At 40.6% G+C, this 14,882-nt stretch overlaps 1 protein-coding gene and 1 pseudogene across 4 annotated transcripts; both read right to left on the reverse strand.

Moving 5' to 3' along the window:
- Positions 1 to 292: 292 nt before the first annotated feature.
- Positions 293 to 11,590, reverse strand: LOC103065551 (uncharacterized). 4 transcript variants are annotated; one of them, XM_088152312.1, is made up of 4 exons: positions 11,472 to 11,590; positions 6,942 to 7,079; positions 5,870 to 6,118; positions 293 to 3,945 (listed from the first exon to the last, which is right to left on the reverse strand). In XM_088152312.1, exons 2-4 carry the CDS (start codon positions 7,006 to 7,008, stop codon positions 2,594 to 2,596), a joined length of 1,668 nt encoding a protein of 555 aa, XP_088008438.1. In that variant the 5' UTR covers positions 7,009 to 7,079; positions 11,472 to 11,590; the 3' UTR covers positions 293 to 2,593. The 4 variants fall into 4 exon arrangements, with proteins under 4 accessions (XP_088008438.1, XP_088008436.1, XP_088008437.1 ...); XM_088152310.1 differs by lacking the exon at positions 11,472 to 11,590 and adding an exon at positions 9,000 to 9,136 and having other exon boundaries at positions 5,870 to 6,121; XM_088152309.1 differs by having other exon boundaries at positions 294 to 3,945; positions 5,870 to 6,121.
- Positions 8,267 to 9,783, reverse strand: LOC148214362 (uncharacterized; annotated as a pseudogene).
- Positions 11,591 to 14,882: the final 3,292 nt, after the last annotated feature.

Below are 14,882 nucleotides of genomic sequence, written 5' to 3' on the forward strand. Positions count from 1 at the left end.
TGAGAGGATAAAATGGGAAGGGGGGAGTTAGAGAAAAAGAATGTATGCTGTCCACTAAAGCGACTTCAAAAATGTTTGACTAAATGGGGTAAGTCACTGCACTGTGGAGCCACATCTTCTTAGTGGGTTTTAACATGTGCATTCATGCCCTTTACAAAGTAATTACCATGACCCCATTAAACTCAGTTCCACATTTTATGGAAGCATGTAAGAAAGTCAGCTAAAATTTGATTACCATCAACCAGCCCATGTTTAAACTAGCGCTCTGGGGTTAAGGAATGCCCGAAGTTCAAAGGAACAGATATGTAGATATTTCGAAGTGTATGGTACAATACCAGCTTGTCCATATCACTTCACACACTTAGATAAAAATCATTGGAACAAATTACAATGTTTATTTCATCAACAGTAGTTTTTCTTGACTAAAAATAATTACAAATCTTATCACAAACATGCTAAATGCATGGTTAACTATAAGAATGATTTTGGCCTATTTGGGGAAGGGTGAATATGGGTAAAAATACAACTAGTTTGCCTGCCAGAGGCTTCCTACTCCTGTAGTCACCTTTATTAAGTTCTTGGACTGCATTACCCAAATTTGTACATTTTGTTGCTGAATTTCAGGGATCTATATTGGTTCTGGGGGATCACATTGGTTGCCCTTCTGCAGGATAGAGAAGCCAATGATTATATGGTTAAAGAGCTGAGCAAGACAGGGACATGGAAGCTGCCCACATGTTCATGTTAACCACCAACAGTGGTTTAACAGTTCATGAGAATTTGCCCCCAGAGTTATTTGCCAGTGGGCAACCTTTCTTTTCAATTTTTTTATTTCATGAAAACAGTTCTGCCCAGCCTTATTACATCTTGAAAGTTCTAGGTTTAACATTAGTTTCTCTGATTAAAGTCAGTTTGTTATTGTTTTATGCCTCTGTGGTAGTCAAGCTGGACCAAGCAAGGCAGAGCAAAAAAGAGACTGAATGGATATTCCTAGCTGTACAATTTTCCTAAATCAGTGCACATCGTTACCCTAAAACATTCCATAAAGTATATTTGCTTAGACGTAGTAAAACACAGATGTCAATTAATTCGTTTTAGTGATCAGTTTTGAAGCCCTACTTAAAAAATATACAAAAAACAATTAGTAAGAAAGAGATGCAAATTAAAGTGTAACAGAGTTTTAATCCCTTAGTGATTCAATTTTTTAAAAATATGATTTAAATGACATTAAATAAACCAATCCTGACTGAAACAATCTTGAAAGAACACTATCAAACTGTTCTGTTACATCTTAAGTCATCACACAACTTCAGCAATACTATTCAACAAGGAATCTAACCCTTCATTCCGCTAATGCCTGTTCTTTACATGCTTTATGATGAAATTCCCTTTACAGCTATTGCATATTTTGACATTATAGGTAGTCCTTGTTTAGTGACCATTCAAATTGTCATTTATGACTGTTGTTTACGAGTGTGATGAAAAAAATAACTTTGCAACTGATCCTCGCATTTACGACGGCAGGTCTGTAAAGCAAAGTAAACCTGAATTAAGCTCATAAGCACATATGTGGTTTCACCTAGCAACTACTTCACTTAACAATGACTTGCCGGTCCCAACTGTAGTTGCTAAACAAGGACTACCTGTATTTACTGAACTAAATAACTTAGCATGTAATATGCGATTTAAAGTATCAACTTTTTTCTTTAAGATCTCTCCTAGCTCAGAATCTCCCTTATGCTATTTTGCATTTTTCCTGCAGGCATTGCTTACCCTTCTCTTGCCTTTAGCAATTGTCTGTGTTCCTTTTGCCTCTCTCTCCTTGCCCCAACTTAGAATAGACCTGTATCAAATACAATCTGATCTCATTGATCTGTACTTCCTCTTTGACCTTTTTTTGGTTTACAGCACAATTCTATGCAAACCTACTCAGAGGTTAAGTCCCATTATGTTGAATATGATTTACCTCCAGGAATATATTAAAAGTTCCCAGTAATCAATTACAGACCTTTGTATGAAAGCCTTCCCCCTTTGCTTGCAATTGCATTTGGATGTTTCCCTCCATTCTACAGGTTATCAGACTAATTTTCTTCTCTTCTGGTAAAAGCTGTACTTGGCATTGCCAGAGGAAAAAGTGTGGTTTATTTTATTCCACACATTATTTTATGCAAATTTAGATGGTTGCTTTGAAAGTATTCAGAAACTTCTTACAGGGTATATACACTATCTACCTTTTGTTCGAAAAGAACATTCTATGCAAGTAATGTAAAATTTAATTACTCATACTTTTCAAGTTAAACAATGCATTAGAATCACCAATGTATTACTAATTCATATTTTAATAATAACGACAGCAGAGATTTCTTAAGAGAATGAGGTACCAACAAAACAACTTTTTCATATGGGGTACCTTCAAATATACAATTAAGCAAAAGAAACCTACACAGGTTGATCAAAAGTCCAAGTTAATTCTTTGAACTAATGCTTGTTCTCTGATTGAAGTTCTTCCCGCACATATGAATTCTTTTCTGTATAGGTTTTCTTCGGCTTGATAAAACCTGGTAGACCACAAAAGCTTCTCTTGCTACAGTCTTTACTGTCTCTCCCTGGTGTGTATTCTCTGATGTAAAGTTAGGCTTGTGTTTCGACTGAAGCTCTTCCCACACTCTAAGCATTTATACGGCTTCTCCCCTGTGTGAATCCTTCTATGTGAAACAAGATCTGTGCTCTGACCAAAGTACTTCCCACATTCCGAGCATGGATATGGTTTCTCTCCTGTATGGATCCTGTGATGCCTAACCAGGCTTGACTGAGTGGTAAAACTCAGGCCACAGTCTGAGCAGCTGTATGTTTTTTCCCCAGTGTGAATTCGCTTATGTTTAACAAGGCTTGAATGGTCCCGAAAGCTCAGGCCACAGTCCAAGCAGCTGAATGGTCTCTCTCCAGTGTGTGTTCTTTGATGTGAAGAAAGGCTTGTGCTCCGACTGAAGTTTTTTCCACACTCCAAGCATTTATATGGCTTCTCTCCTGTGTGGCTTCTCTCATGCTTAATAAAGCTTGATTGGTCAGAAAAGCTCTTGTTACAGTCTAAGCAGCTATACGGTCTCTCCCCAGTGTGTATTCTCTGATGTAAAGTTAGGCTTGTGCTTCGGCTAAAGCTTTTCCCACACTCCAAGCATTTATACGGCTTCTCTCCTGTGTGGGTTCTTCTATGTGAAGCAAGATCTGTGCTCTGACCAAAGTATTTCCCGCATTCTAAGCACCGATATGGTTTCTCTCCTGTATGGATTCTCTGATGTCTAACCAAGCTTGACTGAGTGCTAACACTCAGGCCACAGTCTGAGCAGCTGTATGGTTTTTCCCCGGTGTGAATTCGCTTATGTTTAATAAGGCCTGAATGGTCCCGAAAGCTCAGGCCACAGTCCAAGCAGCTAAACGGTCTCTCCCCAGTGTGTGTTCTTTGATGCGAAGAAAGGCTTGTGCTTGAATTGAAGCTCTTCCCACACTCTAAGCATTTATACGGCTTCTCCCCCGTGTGAATTCTCTGATGTGAAAGGAGGCTAGAGCTGTGGCTTAAGCCCTTTCCACACTCCAAACATTTATATGGTTTCTTGTCTTCAAGGAATGCTTGACCATCAGCAAGGTTTTGGTTCCAATTCACACTCTTTCCAAATCTGAAGTTTTTAGTTGACTTTCCCTCTGCATGGATTAACTGGTGAATATTCAGACACTTGTTACATCTCTTATCTGTTTGCTTTTTAGGCTGGACTGGAGTTTCACTGAAACTTCTACCCTGAGAAGTAACAGATTTATCACCTCTTTTTTCTACATAACTTCCTTCTTCTCCCATTGGTCCACCCTGATCCCAAAAATTCTCTTTCAGTTCTTCAGATTTGACTCTTTCTGATTGTTTTCCATCATTCTCACTCTTCCATCCATTATCCACTGGAATAAAAAGAGAAATCCAACAAAATTTCAGACTTCCTAGATGTGTGGTATGTCTGGTTAGTTCCTTGGGCCCAGCTTGGTTTCCCCAACAGTTAACTAGTCACCTTAGGTCCTTCCTAGGTAATCTGCTACAGGGTTTATCTCTCCTTCCATTAGGATTCTGAGTTTCAGCATCAAATATAATCTTAATGGCTCTGTTCTGCAACATGCTTATCAGTCAGCAAGAACCCTAGTACCCTAAATCTTCGTAGCAGTGGTTTTGGCAGCACACTGCTATACTAACTGGGCCAACAAATGCTATTTTAGGAAAACAGACTCTCCACCCAACTTTTTCATGAGGTACCTGATATCTTGTGAGTTCTTGTGTCAGTGAAATAGGCAAGCTTTATTATATCACTAGCTTCACCCCTATTGAGCAAGAAAGCAGCAGTAGGCAAGGCTTCGCCATTATAGCTGTAATGGTATGTGGGAATGACCTTGGGAGACAGGAGGAAGAGCTCCAGCCTAGACAAGAGTCTGATAAATGAAATTTGAGTCCAGAGGAGGCGGGGTGGTAAAAACACATCAGAAGGGCTAGTTTTTGGGAGAGTAAAAGCGAAGGAAGGGAGGGGTACTTTCAGACTTTCAAGATTCTGTTAATGCAACTTTACAATACAGATAGAGTTAGTAATCATAGTACTGCTTCTTGTCTGGACTACCTCAAAGGGCTAACAATACCCAATTAATGTTGGAGAGATGTGGTTCTGGGCTCCCAGATCTTGGCAAAGAGTTTTGGAATGGACAAGACTGGTTTTTCAGTCATTTTTCTCTCTGTATTTCAAAGAGTTATTTAATCAAGAGACTGTCTGGATTTAGGCACACCCACAATGCACTGGGTCAAGTTAGTTTTAATTCTATGCATAACTGATTCTGGCCAGGCAGCTCTCCTAAAAGCACCAAAAATTAAGGCTACCAGGTCTGTGCTTCAAAAATCCAGATGAATGCTAGATAGCAGCCAACAGATTCTAGAAGTCTAACTTTGCTGTCATTTGTTGTGGTCTGAAGTTTTACACCCCAAATCTGGTAACTTCACCCAAAATCTCACAGAAGAAAACAAGGGATCTGATTGAATTTCAGTGTTTTGATTTATACTATTTTTCCAGGTGCTATTTTGGTGGAGGCAGTAGCTCTTATGTCCATGGCTGCCGTGTTGTTGACCTGTATGCTATGTCCTAATGTTTTCTTTTTTCATTTTGTCTGAGAATGCTGTTGATCTGAACAACTGTGATTTGTTTATAAATGTTATGGCTTATAATTGTAAGTAAATCCAGATAATTGGATGCAATTCACAGCGCCAGTTAGCCCCTTGGAAGCCCTATATGGCTCGGAGCTTGGATAGCTTTGGGACAGGCTACTCCCAGCAGTACCTGTCTTTCCAGTAAAACCGAGATGGGAAGGTTCTCTTGGAATCCCTACTATAAAGAAGGGGTACCATCAGGCCCAAAGGCAAACCTTTTCTCCTGCTGCCCCACTTCTGTGGACCAGTATTCCTACTATGATTACCCAGCACCAACCCTCCTGAACTTTAGGAAAGCCATTAAGACCAGGCCAGCCAGGAAGCCATTTAGGACTGATTTGAGAAATGAGATTCCCCCCATCCCTGAACTAATACTTGATCTGTTTTCTGGGAATGTTGTTTCTCAGCATAGTACAACTGGAATTATTATGGTTATATCTGGTTACTGTGTTTTATAATCTGTTTACTGAAGTGGAATGTACACTGCTTGAAGTCAGTTGCAACTGAAGCAGCACAGAAGCCTGAGTAATAAATAAGCACAGTAGCTTATTCAACAAACCATGATGAAAGCAAGCCATAGCTTAGTGTTATGTTTTATAGTAACAAAGATGAACAAAGCCTGTAAGAAATATCCATAGTCCTTACCAGTGTCAATTCCCATCTGGATAGTAGTTCCACAGGGAGCTGGGTTCCCTTCTCCGCAGGGAATGGTTTTATTTGCTTTCTCCACTGGGGCAGTTTTTGTTCTTTCTTGGCTTGCTAAGGTGTTTGACTGTTCCCAGTTCTGGAAACCATGATCTTCTGTTTTCCATGCTGACTTTCCATATAATTCCATAGGCTTTGAATTTTCTGGTATATATTTCTCCTCACTGATTCTGATCAAACATTCCTGGCCTGCTGGAGAAATGAGAAAATCCCAATTTGTTCCCCAAATTAGAAAATATGGAATTTGAAAATTATTTTCTATATGTGTGTGGGGATGGAATTAAGTGGAAGAAACAACTTTCAGATCTCAAAGGGCATTTAGCAGTCACATATATACATCGGATTAAGAATCCAAACTTTTGAGCATAATTTACCTATCTCTCTTCCATGTACTTAACTTTACCCCAAGTACAGTATGCAAGATAAAAGGGAAAAAAACAATTATATGCTGTCTGACACTCTCTTGTCTGGAAGCTGGCCCTAGTCATTATGAAAAATCATGACTGCCTATAAGCCCAATAAAATAAAAATTAAAAAATAAATGTTACCAAACATTCTAAGAGGAAGATTTATGATGCAGTGTGATGGAGGGGAAAGAGTCCCCAGGTACACAACAAAACATGTTTATTGAGCCCAATGTGTTTCAAAAGCAATTGTGCTCAGTAAACTTACATTGTGCATCTGGGTTTTTTCTTCCTTTCACTGCAATAAGTCCTTTCACTTTTCCTTTCTTTTTTCATATCACAAAGGTCTTCAATAAGTTCCCAAAGAACTTAAATGGAGGCTGTAAATTTAGACCATATGGGCGGCCTTGGTAGTCTGCTTTTCAAAAGACCACATAAAACTCACTAAACCTTGGGAATATTATTTGTCTCCCCATTTCACCTTAGAAATCAAAGAATATGGATATTGCAAGCATACAGCAACCTCTCTGTTCCCTGAAGGAAGGAGTTCCAGCTTGAACTCAGACCCACAAAGACGTTTAGATACACAAAAGGGCATTCCTCATTACCCAAGAAGCAGACATCCACTGGTTCATCTACCCCCTTGGTTCCAGCAAACAGAAGTCTCTGTTCCATGTTAGCTGGAGCTTTGTCTTCCTAGAAGAGGTTTGCAGCTTTCTTCTCCAGTGCAGTAGTGGAAATGAATCCTTTCAAGATAAAGCAAAAAAAGTGAAAGGGCATGAAAAAAAATGAAAAGATCCAATTCTATTAGACAAGCAAGAGGAACATCAGGACTGAATTTCTTGAATATATATTACATTTGTTAGGGCTTTTTGTTGGAAACTAGTTACACACACTCCACAGTAACCTTGCATGCAGTTGACTCAAGAAGAGGGGTAAGGAATTTGGTGTAATTCAGTCTATGAAAATGTCCCCTTAGTTGGCTAGATAGATCCCATATAAGTGATATCCAATTCCACAAATTAATTCAATCAGAAAGTTTTGTGATGCTTCCTTTTGATGTCAGTGTTGAATATCAGCCCTGCTCTCCATCATTGTTGGACTCAGTGGCCCACATATTTCTTTCCACCTCTGTATTATAAGCATTACCACCTAAGCTTTTCAAATGTAAGAAAAAATAAAAAAATCATTAAAAACCTGGTCTTTCTGTTTGTGCAAAAATACACAGGTAGAAATCAAGAAGAGTAGGAATTCTTACAGAACTTAAACATAAATATGGATCTAAAGCAAAAAACAGTAATGGAACATGGATCATCATCTGAAAGAAAGGTGAGTTTACAATCCCTGAAGGTTTCAGTCTCTAGCTGTCTTCTCTCCCTCCTACTGTTATCCATTTAATTACTTATCTCCATGTTTTTCCACCCTTGGAGTGGCTCTTTTGTAAAATAAAATAGAGCAGACTCTTCTATGACAGATCTTACCATGATAAATAAAAACTGCAGCATGTAACAACACAAAAGACCATGTTTTTACCTCCAGAAAATAACATAATCAACAAATTATACCACATATGATGTGATAAGCAGACCCCCCCCTTGAAAAGTTTGGATCCTGCCCAGTTTTCTCTACTGATATGAAAAAGAATTAATAGAATTTGTCTAAAATCCCAGCTATACATATATATCTTATATTGGTTATTAATATAACTTATCACTTCCCTATTCTTTCCTCCGTTTCCTTTATAATAAATTTATACTAGATCTGACCCCCTTTCTCTCTAACATAACAGTACTGCTAGCATCTTGAAATTTGTTCGAATTTTTCCCATTTCTTCTAGAGCAGTGTTGTCCAAACTTGGCCACTTTAAGATGAGTGGACTTCAACTCCCAGAATTCCCCTGGCTGGCTGGGGAATTCTGGGAGTTGAAGTCCACTCATCTTAAAGTGGCCAAGTTTGGACAACACTGTTCTAGAGAAACCACAATCATAGTGTCTCAAAATCACTACAAGGGCTGCTTCAGTTCTTCAGAATCAAAGCACACATCTATTAACAATTTAATGCACACATGGGCAGAGTATACACGTAACCTATTTTTTTGAATTTGCCTTATTTCTGGCTTTGCACAATATACCACATCATAAGCTAACCCAACAGCAGAATTTGTTCATTATGGTAAATTACAAAAAGCTAAGACATTAACGCTACCCAAGCTTATTATGCTGCACAAATGCACCTGCCAAATCTTTAATTAAATGGGATGTATTCCCAAACATGTTAGGTCTAGGACTAGTGCCTAATTGACTTTTTAGAAAGTGCACCTCTAATTACTGCATATACAACAGATACCCCTACTATTGCATGTTTCCTGGTGTACTATGAGAGTTGGAGCCTCCCAAAAATGGAGTCCTGATCTGTGCAAGAGTCTTTGCATGTAGGGTTCCCACTAGAGATGTCCACTCTCAACGTCTGAGCATAAGTGGAAGGGCAAGCAGTACCATCCCCTTGTATGTTTTGCGGAAAGCAGAACTATTAAGCAACACTTAATGATTGGGGCTGTGATTTTTTGTAGAAGAGCATTTAAACATCTCACTTATTGCAGCAAGAATTTTTTCAGCAAAGAATCAATTCATTTTAAATAAATACATTTTATAAAGTTTACCACGTACTCAGGAGGCAATGATTCTATTTGAAAAGATACAGACAACATCCAGGGTAAGTCCACTGAGATAACAATTCGATGTATCAATGACCTGAACCAGAGAAGAATGATCTTGCCTGAATCTTCTGTCTCTGGTCTCCTGGTGCTTTGGTAGGAATTCCTCTTTCAGGGCCCTGAAAACAGGTTCTGATCTGCTTTCGCTGACCCAGATCTGGATCTCCAGTGGGAAGATGGCCAGGAACTGCTCCAGGATTAACAACTCTAGAATCTGCTCTTTTGAATGCCTTTCAAATTTCAGCCATCAACAGCAATGTTCTCAGAGCTGCTTGTAAGCCCTTTGAGGCCCCTCAGCGGAAATACCTAAAGGGTTGCCACTGTGTCCCACTGTGGCAGGCATCCCTTTCTATAATCCTCCCTATGAATTCCAGTTGACTAAAAAAACTGCTCAGCTTCCCCACCAAGGGCTGGCAGGAGTCTGGTTACTCAGTCTTCCTTGTGCTACTAGCAGGCTTCAGCCACTTGCTAAAAGAGGCCAGGAAGGCCTTTGGATCACCTCATGGTGTGGACTTCTCTAGCAACAGTAGAATCTCACAACTTCAGAGTGAGGATTGTACTATTTTCAGGAATCCCTGTTACTGGAGTGTCCACTGGTGAAATGTTCCCTTGCCATGTTGCTGTTTAACTTGTTCTTCCTGAATATCTTGCAAAAATGTGCAGATATTCTCAACTGGAATGACATGAGAGGCTATTTTGTTTCCTCCAATGCCTCTCCTAAAATGGTACCCCAATTTTTATTTGTACCTCAATTTTCCACCTTGGACCACCTTTTAAAGATAGTGGTGGATGATAATAAACCTACCCTAAAATTGTCCTAAATTGATGCAATGGGCTTCACTTTACCCCTAGCAGAGAAAAAAAGGAGAAATGAAATCAATGTAGGGAAAGAATCACAGTCCATTTTGATCTAATTATGTTTACATCAAAGTGTATATGTCTATTATTTGTGAAATTGTACCACTGTCACTAATTATACCTACCCTTTCCCCCTCCAATAAAGGAATGAGAATTTTTACTTGCTTTGCAAGACCTCCATAAAGATTACTGAGCATACTGTATATACAGATATATAATACTCTAAAATGCTCTGAAATAAAAGTAAATTCAAATGTACTAACATTTATGATTACTGATCAGAAAACAAGTAAAGTAAGGCAACACCAGCCACAATGGGAACTAAATGCACAAAAATTATCTCTTGCATTTTTTTGCAGCTTTCCTCTACTAATATTTAATACTGCAATAATCCCACCTGCAAATATTGGTGTGGTATAATGTTTGGAAAAGAATAAAGGACTGATAACATTAGATAAAGCAAGCATTGATGGGTTTGAAAAAGGAGCAGAGATGAATGCCTAGCAGCAGAAGCAAACAAAACGTTTTAAAAAAAAAAGTTCAAAAACAAAAGCAAGCTAAAAAACATACAAAGAGAGCAAATAGCTGAACAGTCCTCATCTCTCAAAGCCCAATACTCACAACTAACAGACGTTAGGGGTGGGTCAGAAAGCAGGGATTCTAAAGCCAAGCTCAGAACACACACAAGTTCATATTGGGAAGGGAATTATTTCAAGCTAAACCATGTGAGCCTTTAATGACTAAAATCCACACTAAGTGTAATCTGGAAATATGCAATCGATGGTATTGTCAAAGAATATGTATAACATGATTCAAATGCTTCATTTCTCTCTCCGTGCGCCCCCCCCAATATGTAAATATATTTGTGTGTGTGTGAGTGTGTGTACACACGCCCCGCAGCCTGTTTCAACTGCTGTCTGAACAATCTCCAAGGTATCCTTCATAATAATTAAGCCTGGCCATAACACCACAAACCACGGAAGCTAGGTCAACTTTACAAAAGGTTGCAGCCATCAAACTAGTGAAAGCTAAGCCAGAAGCACTCTAAGCTTTAAGGGGAAGAGCCGCCCGCTAAGAATTACATGCAAACTTCCTTCCTGAGCTGCTGATTTCCCACCCTGCCATCTGCCTGGACTTAGCTTCACTTTGCATGCCCCCCTCCAGCCCTTCCTCGTGTTTCAACCGCCTCCCTCCGACAAAGCGATGGTGAAAGAGGTCGGTCTGTTTGTGATCGACATCCTGATCATCTCCTTGCGGATTTTCGGCTAAGCCTCCCCTGTAGTTTCCACCTCTACAGGTGTTTAATAAAGGACGAGGGATGGCAGCTTCAGAGACTACAACATCTGCTAGTCACGGAGTACGAGAGAAGGGCCGGAGCCAGGTACTGTATGACAAAGGTCCCCCCTTTCCACTGCTACGGGCGCAGAGGAAGGAAAGCTGGTCCCTTCATACGAGCTGGGCTGCGGGGGATGAGAAGCAGAGGCAGCTGCTTTTCGCGACCCCCAGCGCTGCTTCTCAGCCTCCTTCGGGGTTCCTCCCGGTGGGAAATCCCGCTCCCATCACTCACCCAGGGCCGTCCGAGCCCTTTTCTCCCACCTTCCAGCTTGCAAAATCCAGGAGAAAACCCCCCACTTCCCCCGGGGCTCTCAGGAAACCTTGCTTGCATTTTCAAAAGCCAGCTTCCGGGGCGGGCCTAATGAAGGGGGAGCCAATAGCAGGGAGAGAAAAAGAAAGCGGCTTTCCTCGTTTGTTTCGATAGGAAATGGCCGGGTTCGCATCGGGAAAGTCGTGCTGGAAGTTCCCCCCCCTCCCCAAAACATTGTTAAGATGGTCCTCCCGCTCTTTAAAATAAGTAGGCAAGCATAATAATTAAAGAGTTCGGGTTATATCAGACTCAAGTATTATTTTATGTGTAGCCTTTTCTAAAAATGTAAAACGTTTTTGGAAGTGTTTAATGCAAAGCACAGTCTTGAACTTAGATCATATGAGAGCTGGTGGGGATGGGATCAGGACCTCAGATTACAACAATCTTGCAAGATTGACCAGTGCTTATACTACCACTGCAGGGTTTCTCAACCTGGGCAACCTTAATATGTGTGGACCTCAACTCCCAGAATTCCCCAGCCAGCTGGCTGGGGAATTCTGGGAGTTGAGGTCCACACATATTAAAGTTGCCCAGGTTGAGAAACAGTGGGTTAGGGTATAAGTTGCAACCCAGTTGATACCCAGCCAGGTCCCACACATCAGCTACCTATTTCATAGAAATGAGGGATAGTAAGTAGTCTTTTGGTTCTGTATCTCCATTTAGTAACATAAAGCAACTGAAGAAGAGATCTACACACAGAGGAGATTTGGCTGTGTACATTAAATGGATGCTCCTTGTAATTTTGGTCACTGAACCTGGGGATGGGAGGTGAGAATCTATGTCTCTGTACTTATAGAGAGGTGAATGAGCATGTTGGCTGGGGAATTGTGGTTGTTGAAGTCCACTCATCTTAAAGTTGCCAAGGTTGAGAAACACTGAACGATGGTATTTGCAGTGCACCATGATATTGGATTGGAGAAAAGAGTGTAGAGCAGTAATCCACGGTTCAAACTGCAGGGTGAGGGGAGGCACAGAAAGTGCCAGCCCAATGAGGTAGACCAGACTAAGAAACGAATACTATATAGCTCAGGACTGCTTTTACTGAAACAGTTGAGTAACAGAATCTTGCAAGTCTGAATGTGCTTCCCCCTCCCTCCCTTTATTTTGTGTGAACTAGGGAGGGGCTTGTCTGAAATGTTTTCTCAAGTTATTTTCATGGCCCAGGCTCAAGTCTCTTTTATCTGACTATTGGCTCAGTAGCAGCTCTTCCTCCTGTTCTTCAAGGCCATTCCCTCTTTCCTCCACATCAAGCTCAAGTCTTCAGTTGGAATCTTGTCTCTATTATGAACTCATGGGCTGCATTCATACGATATACTGACTGCTTGATTTGGTTATGGTTTAGCAGGTTGTGTGCACTCAACCATTGTAGTTTGCACAATACAGGATTAGGACCAAGGAGATCCAGATCCAGGTCTGCCCTCCTCCATTGAAGCTCCCTGATGACTTTGGGCCAGTTGCTCTCAGCAAAACCTATCTTGCAGGGTTGTTGTAAGAAAAAAATGGAGTGTTCTATTGGCTGCCTTGTATCCTAACAGTGGAATATAAATTAATAACTAAAGATGTCCTTAATGCCAATTTCAATTTATTATGATCAAAGATTAGTTGATTCTTAAGGTCCCTCACAATTAGACATTGCATGTGAAATGTTTTGGGTGCCCGGAAATAAAATTATTATCGTTACATGTAGTAATGAATGTTAAAGCCATAATCAAACACTTCCTGGAGAAAAATCAGGAGCCAATCTCCATGTTCGGTCTCACAGCCTGCAGGACATAAAAGAAAGAGGTGGAGGATGCAAATCCAGACACTGGTTCTTCATTTGGAAATATTGAATGGGTAGCTGAAGTGAAAAGCCATTTGGGGGAGAGGAGCCATCAGCAGATGTCTTTCTTGCAGCTGAACCCTCCAGAGACTCCTTTTCCAGTTTCTTCATATGTTCTGACTGGGTAGGTCCCGCACAGTCGCTGCAGGTGAGGGGGTTATGGAGCTGCATAGAACCAGTTGTGCTCTTAAATGTCCTCCCTACAAAATATCATAATAAAAAAATTAACTAACCTGTTTTTATCACTTGGAATTAGGCCTGTTACAAGTAGGAGAAAACTTCTATTGTTTGAAGTCTCTTCTGTTCTGTGTGTGGGTGTGAGAGAGAGAGGGAGAGAGTTGACTCCTGGCAACTGCCTGGCCAAGTCCCTGCAGTTTTCTTGGCAAGATTTCAGAAGCGGTTTGCTATTGCCTCCTTCCTAGGGCTGAGAGAGAGGGACTGGCCCAAAGTTGCTCAGATGGCTTTGGGCCTGAGGTGAGACTAGAAGTCACAGTCTCGTGGTTTCTAGCCTGGTGCCTTAACCACCACTCCAAACTGGCTTTTCCTCTTCTGCTTGGCTAAGCTAAGAGCCTGGATTTCCCACTCACATTCCTGGAGCAGCATTCCCTCTCGCTCGGAGGAGAAACCCAAGTTTAAAGAGCAACTGGAAACTGGCCTTTTGTGTCCCTGTATGAATCCAGCAATGCGGGGATTGTGCTTTTTCCTGGAATTACCGCTGTGGCGGGCTTGTAACCTTTTCAGCAGATCAGTGAAAGAAGAAGGGAAGCAACGTCGGCCTTATCCATTGGGGTTTTTATTAAACGGATGGCTCCTACTTATCATTCCTCTGACCAACGGATCATCCACCAAGTTAACCCTTTGGCCTTACTCTTTTCCTTTTGTTATTTGTCCTTATCTCATGATTACATTTTATCTTTAATAAACCCTCTAGATTTCAATTAATCCCATATTTGAAGAGTTGCAAGGGTTAGATTTATATTCTTTCCAAGGAAAAAGTTCAGATTTTGATGACTGGGTTTGTGCACTGGGCTAAGCTATCATATGATTGCATTGTGCTGAACCAACTAGAACGGGAAACTAGTTATATGAGCAGCTTTAGTTTGTTCAGTTCCGAAAGAACTTTGTAGTGTTTATTTCTTATTCTGTGATTTTGATCTTTTTTTTCTCTGGCCAAAAGGCAAACCTCTACACACTATTTCCAGCCTTGGATAGTAATCTACTCCAAATAAATAAGAAGGCTCTTGATTGAGGTATAACCTCTGAATTACTTTTACTTAATTTTAAATGCCTTTGCCCTGGAATAATAAATTGCTGTCAGTACTAATGTCAGAGGAATTAGTAAACTGAGCCAGGCTAGCATCCCCAGGGACCAGGAAAGCAGAAGTGTTTCCAAATGGCATTTAGCATGCTTTTTGGTGAACTAGAGCCAAGGCTGATCAGTTGGTGCAGGTATGTGCTTGAGAGGCAAGAAATGTGTTTCTGCAGAAACTGGTTGCATTGCAGGGAAATAT

Source organism: Python bivittatus, unplaced genomic scaffold (assembly GCF_059951505.1).
Source record: "Python bivittatus isolate LINGU-HERP-01145 unplaced genomic scaffold, Pbiv_v1 ctg000690_np1212, whole genome shotgun sequence".
Lineage (NCBI taxonomy): Eukaryota > Metazoa > Chordata > Lepidosauria > Squamata > Pythonidae > Python > Python bivittatus.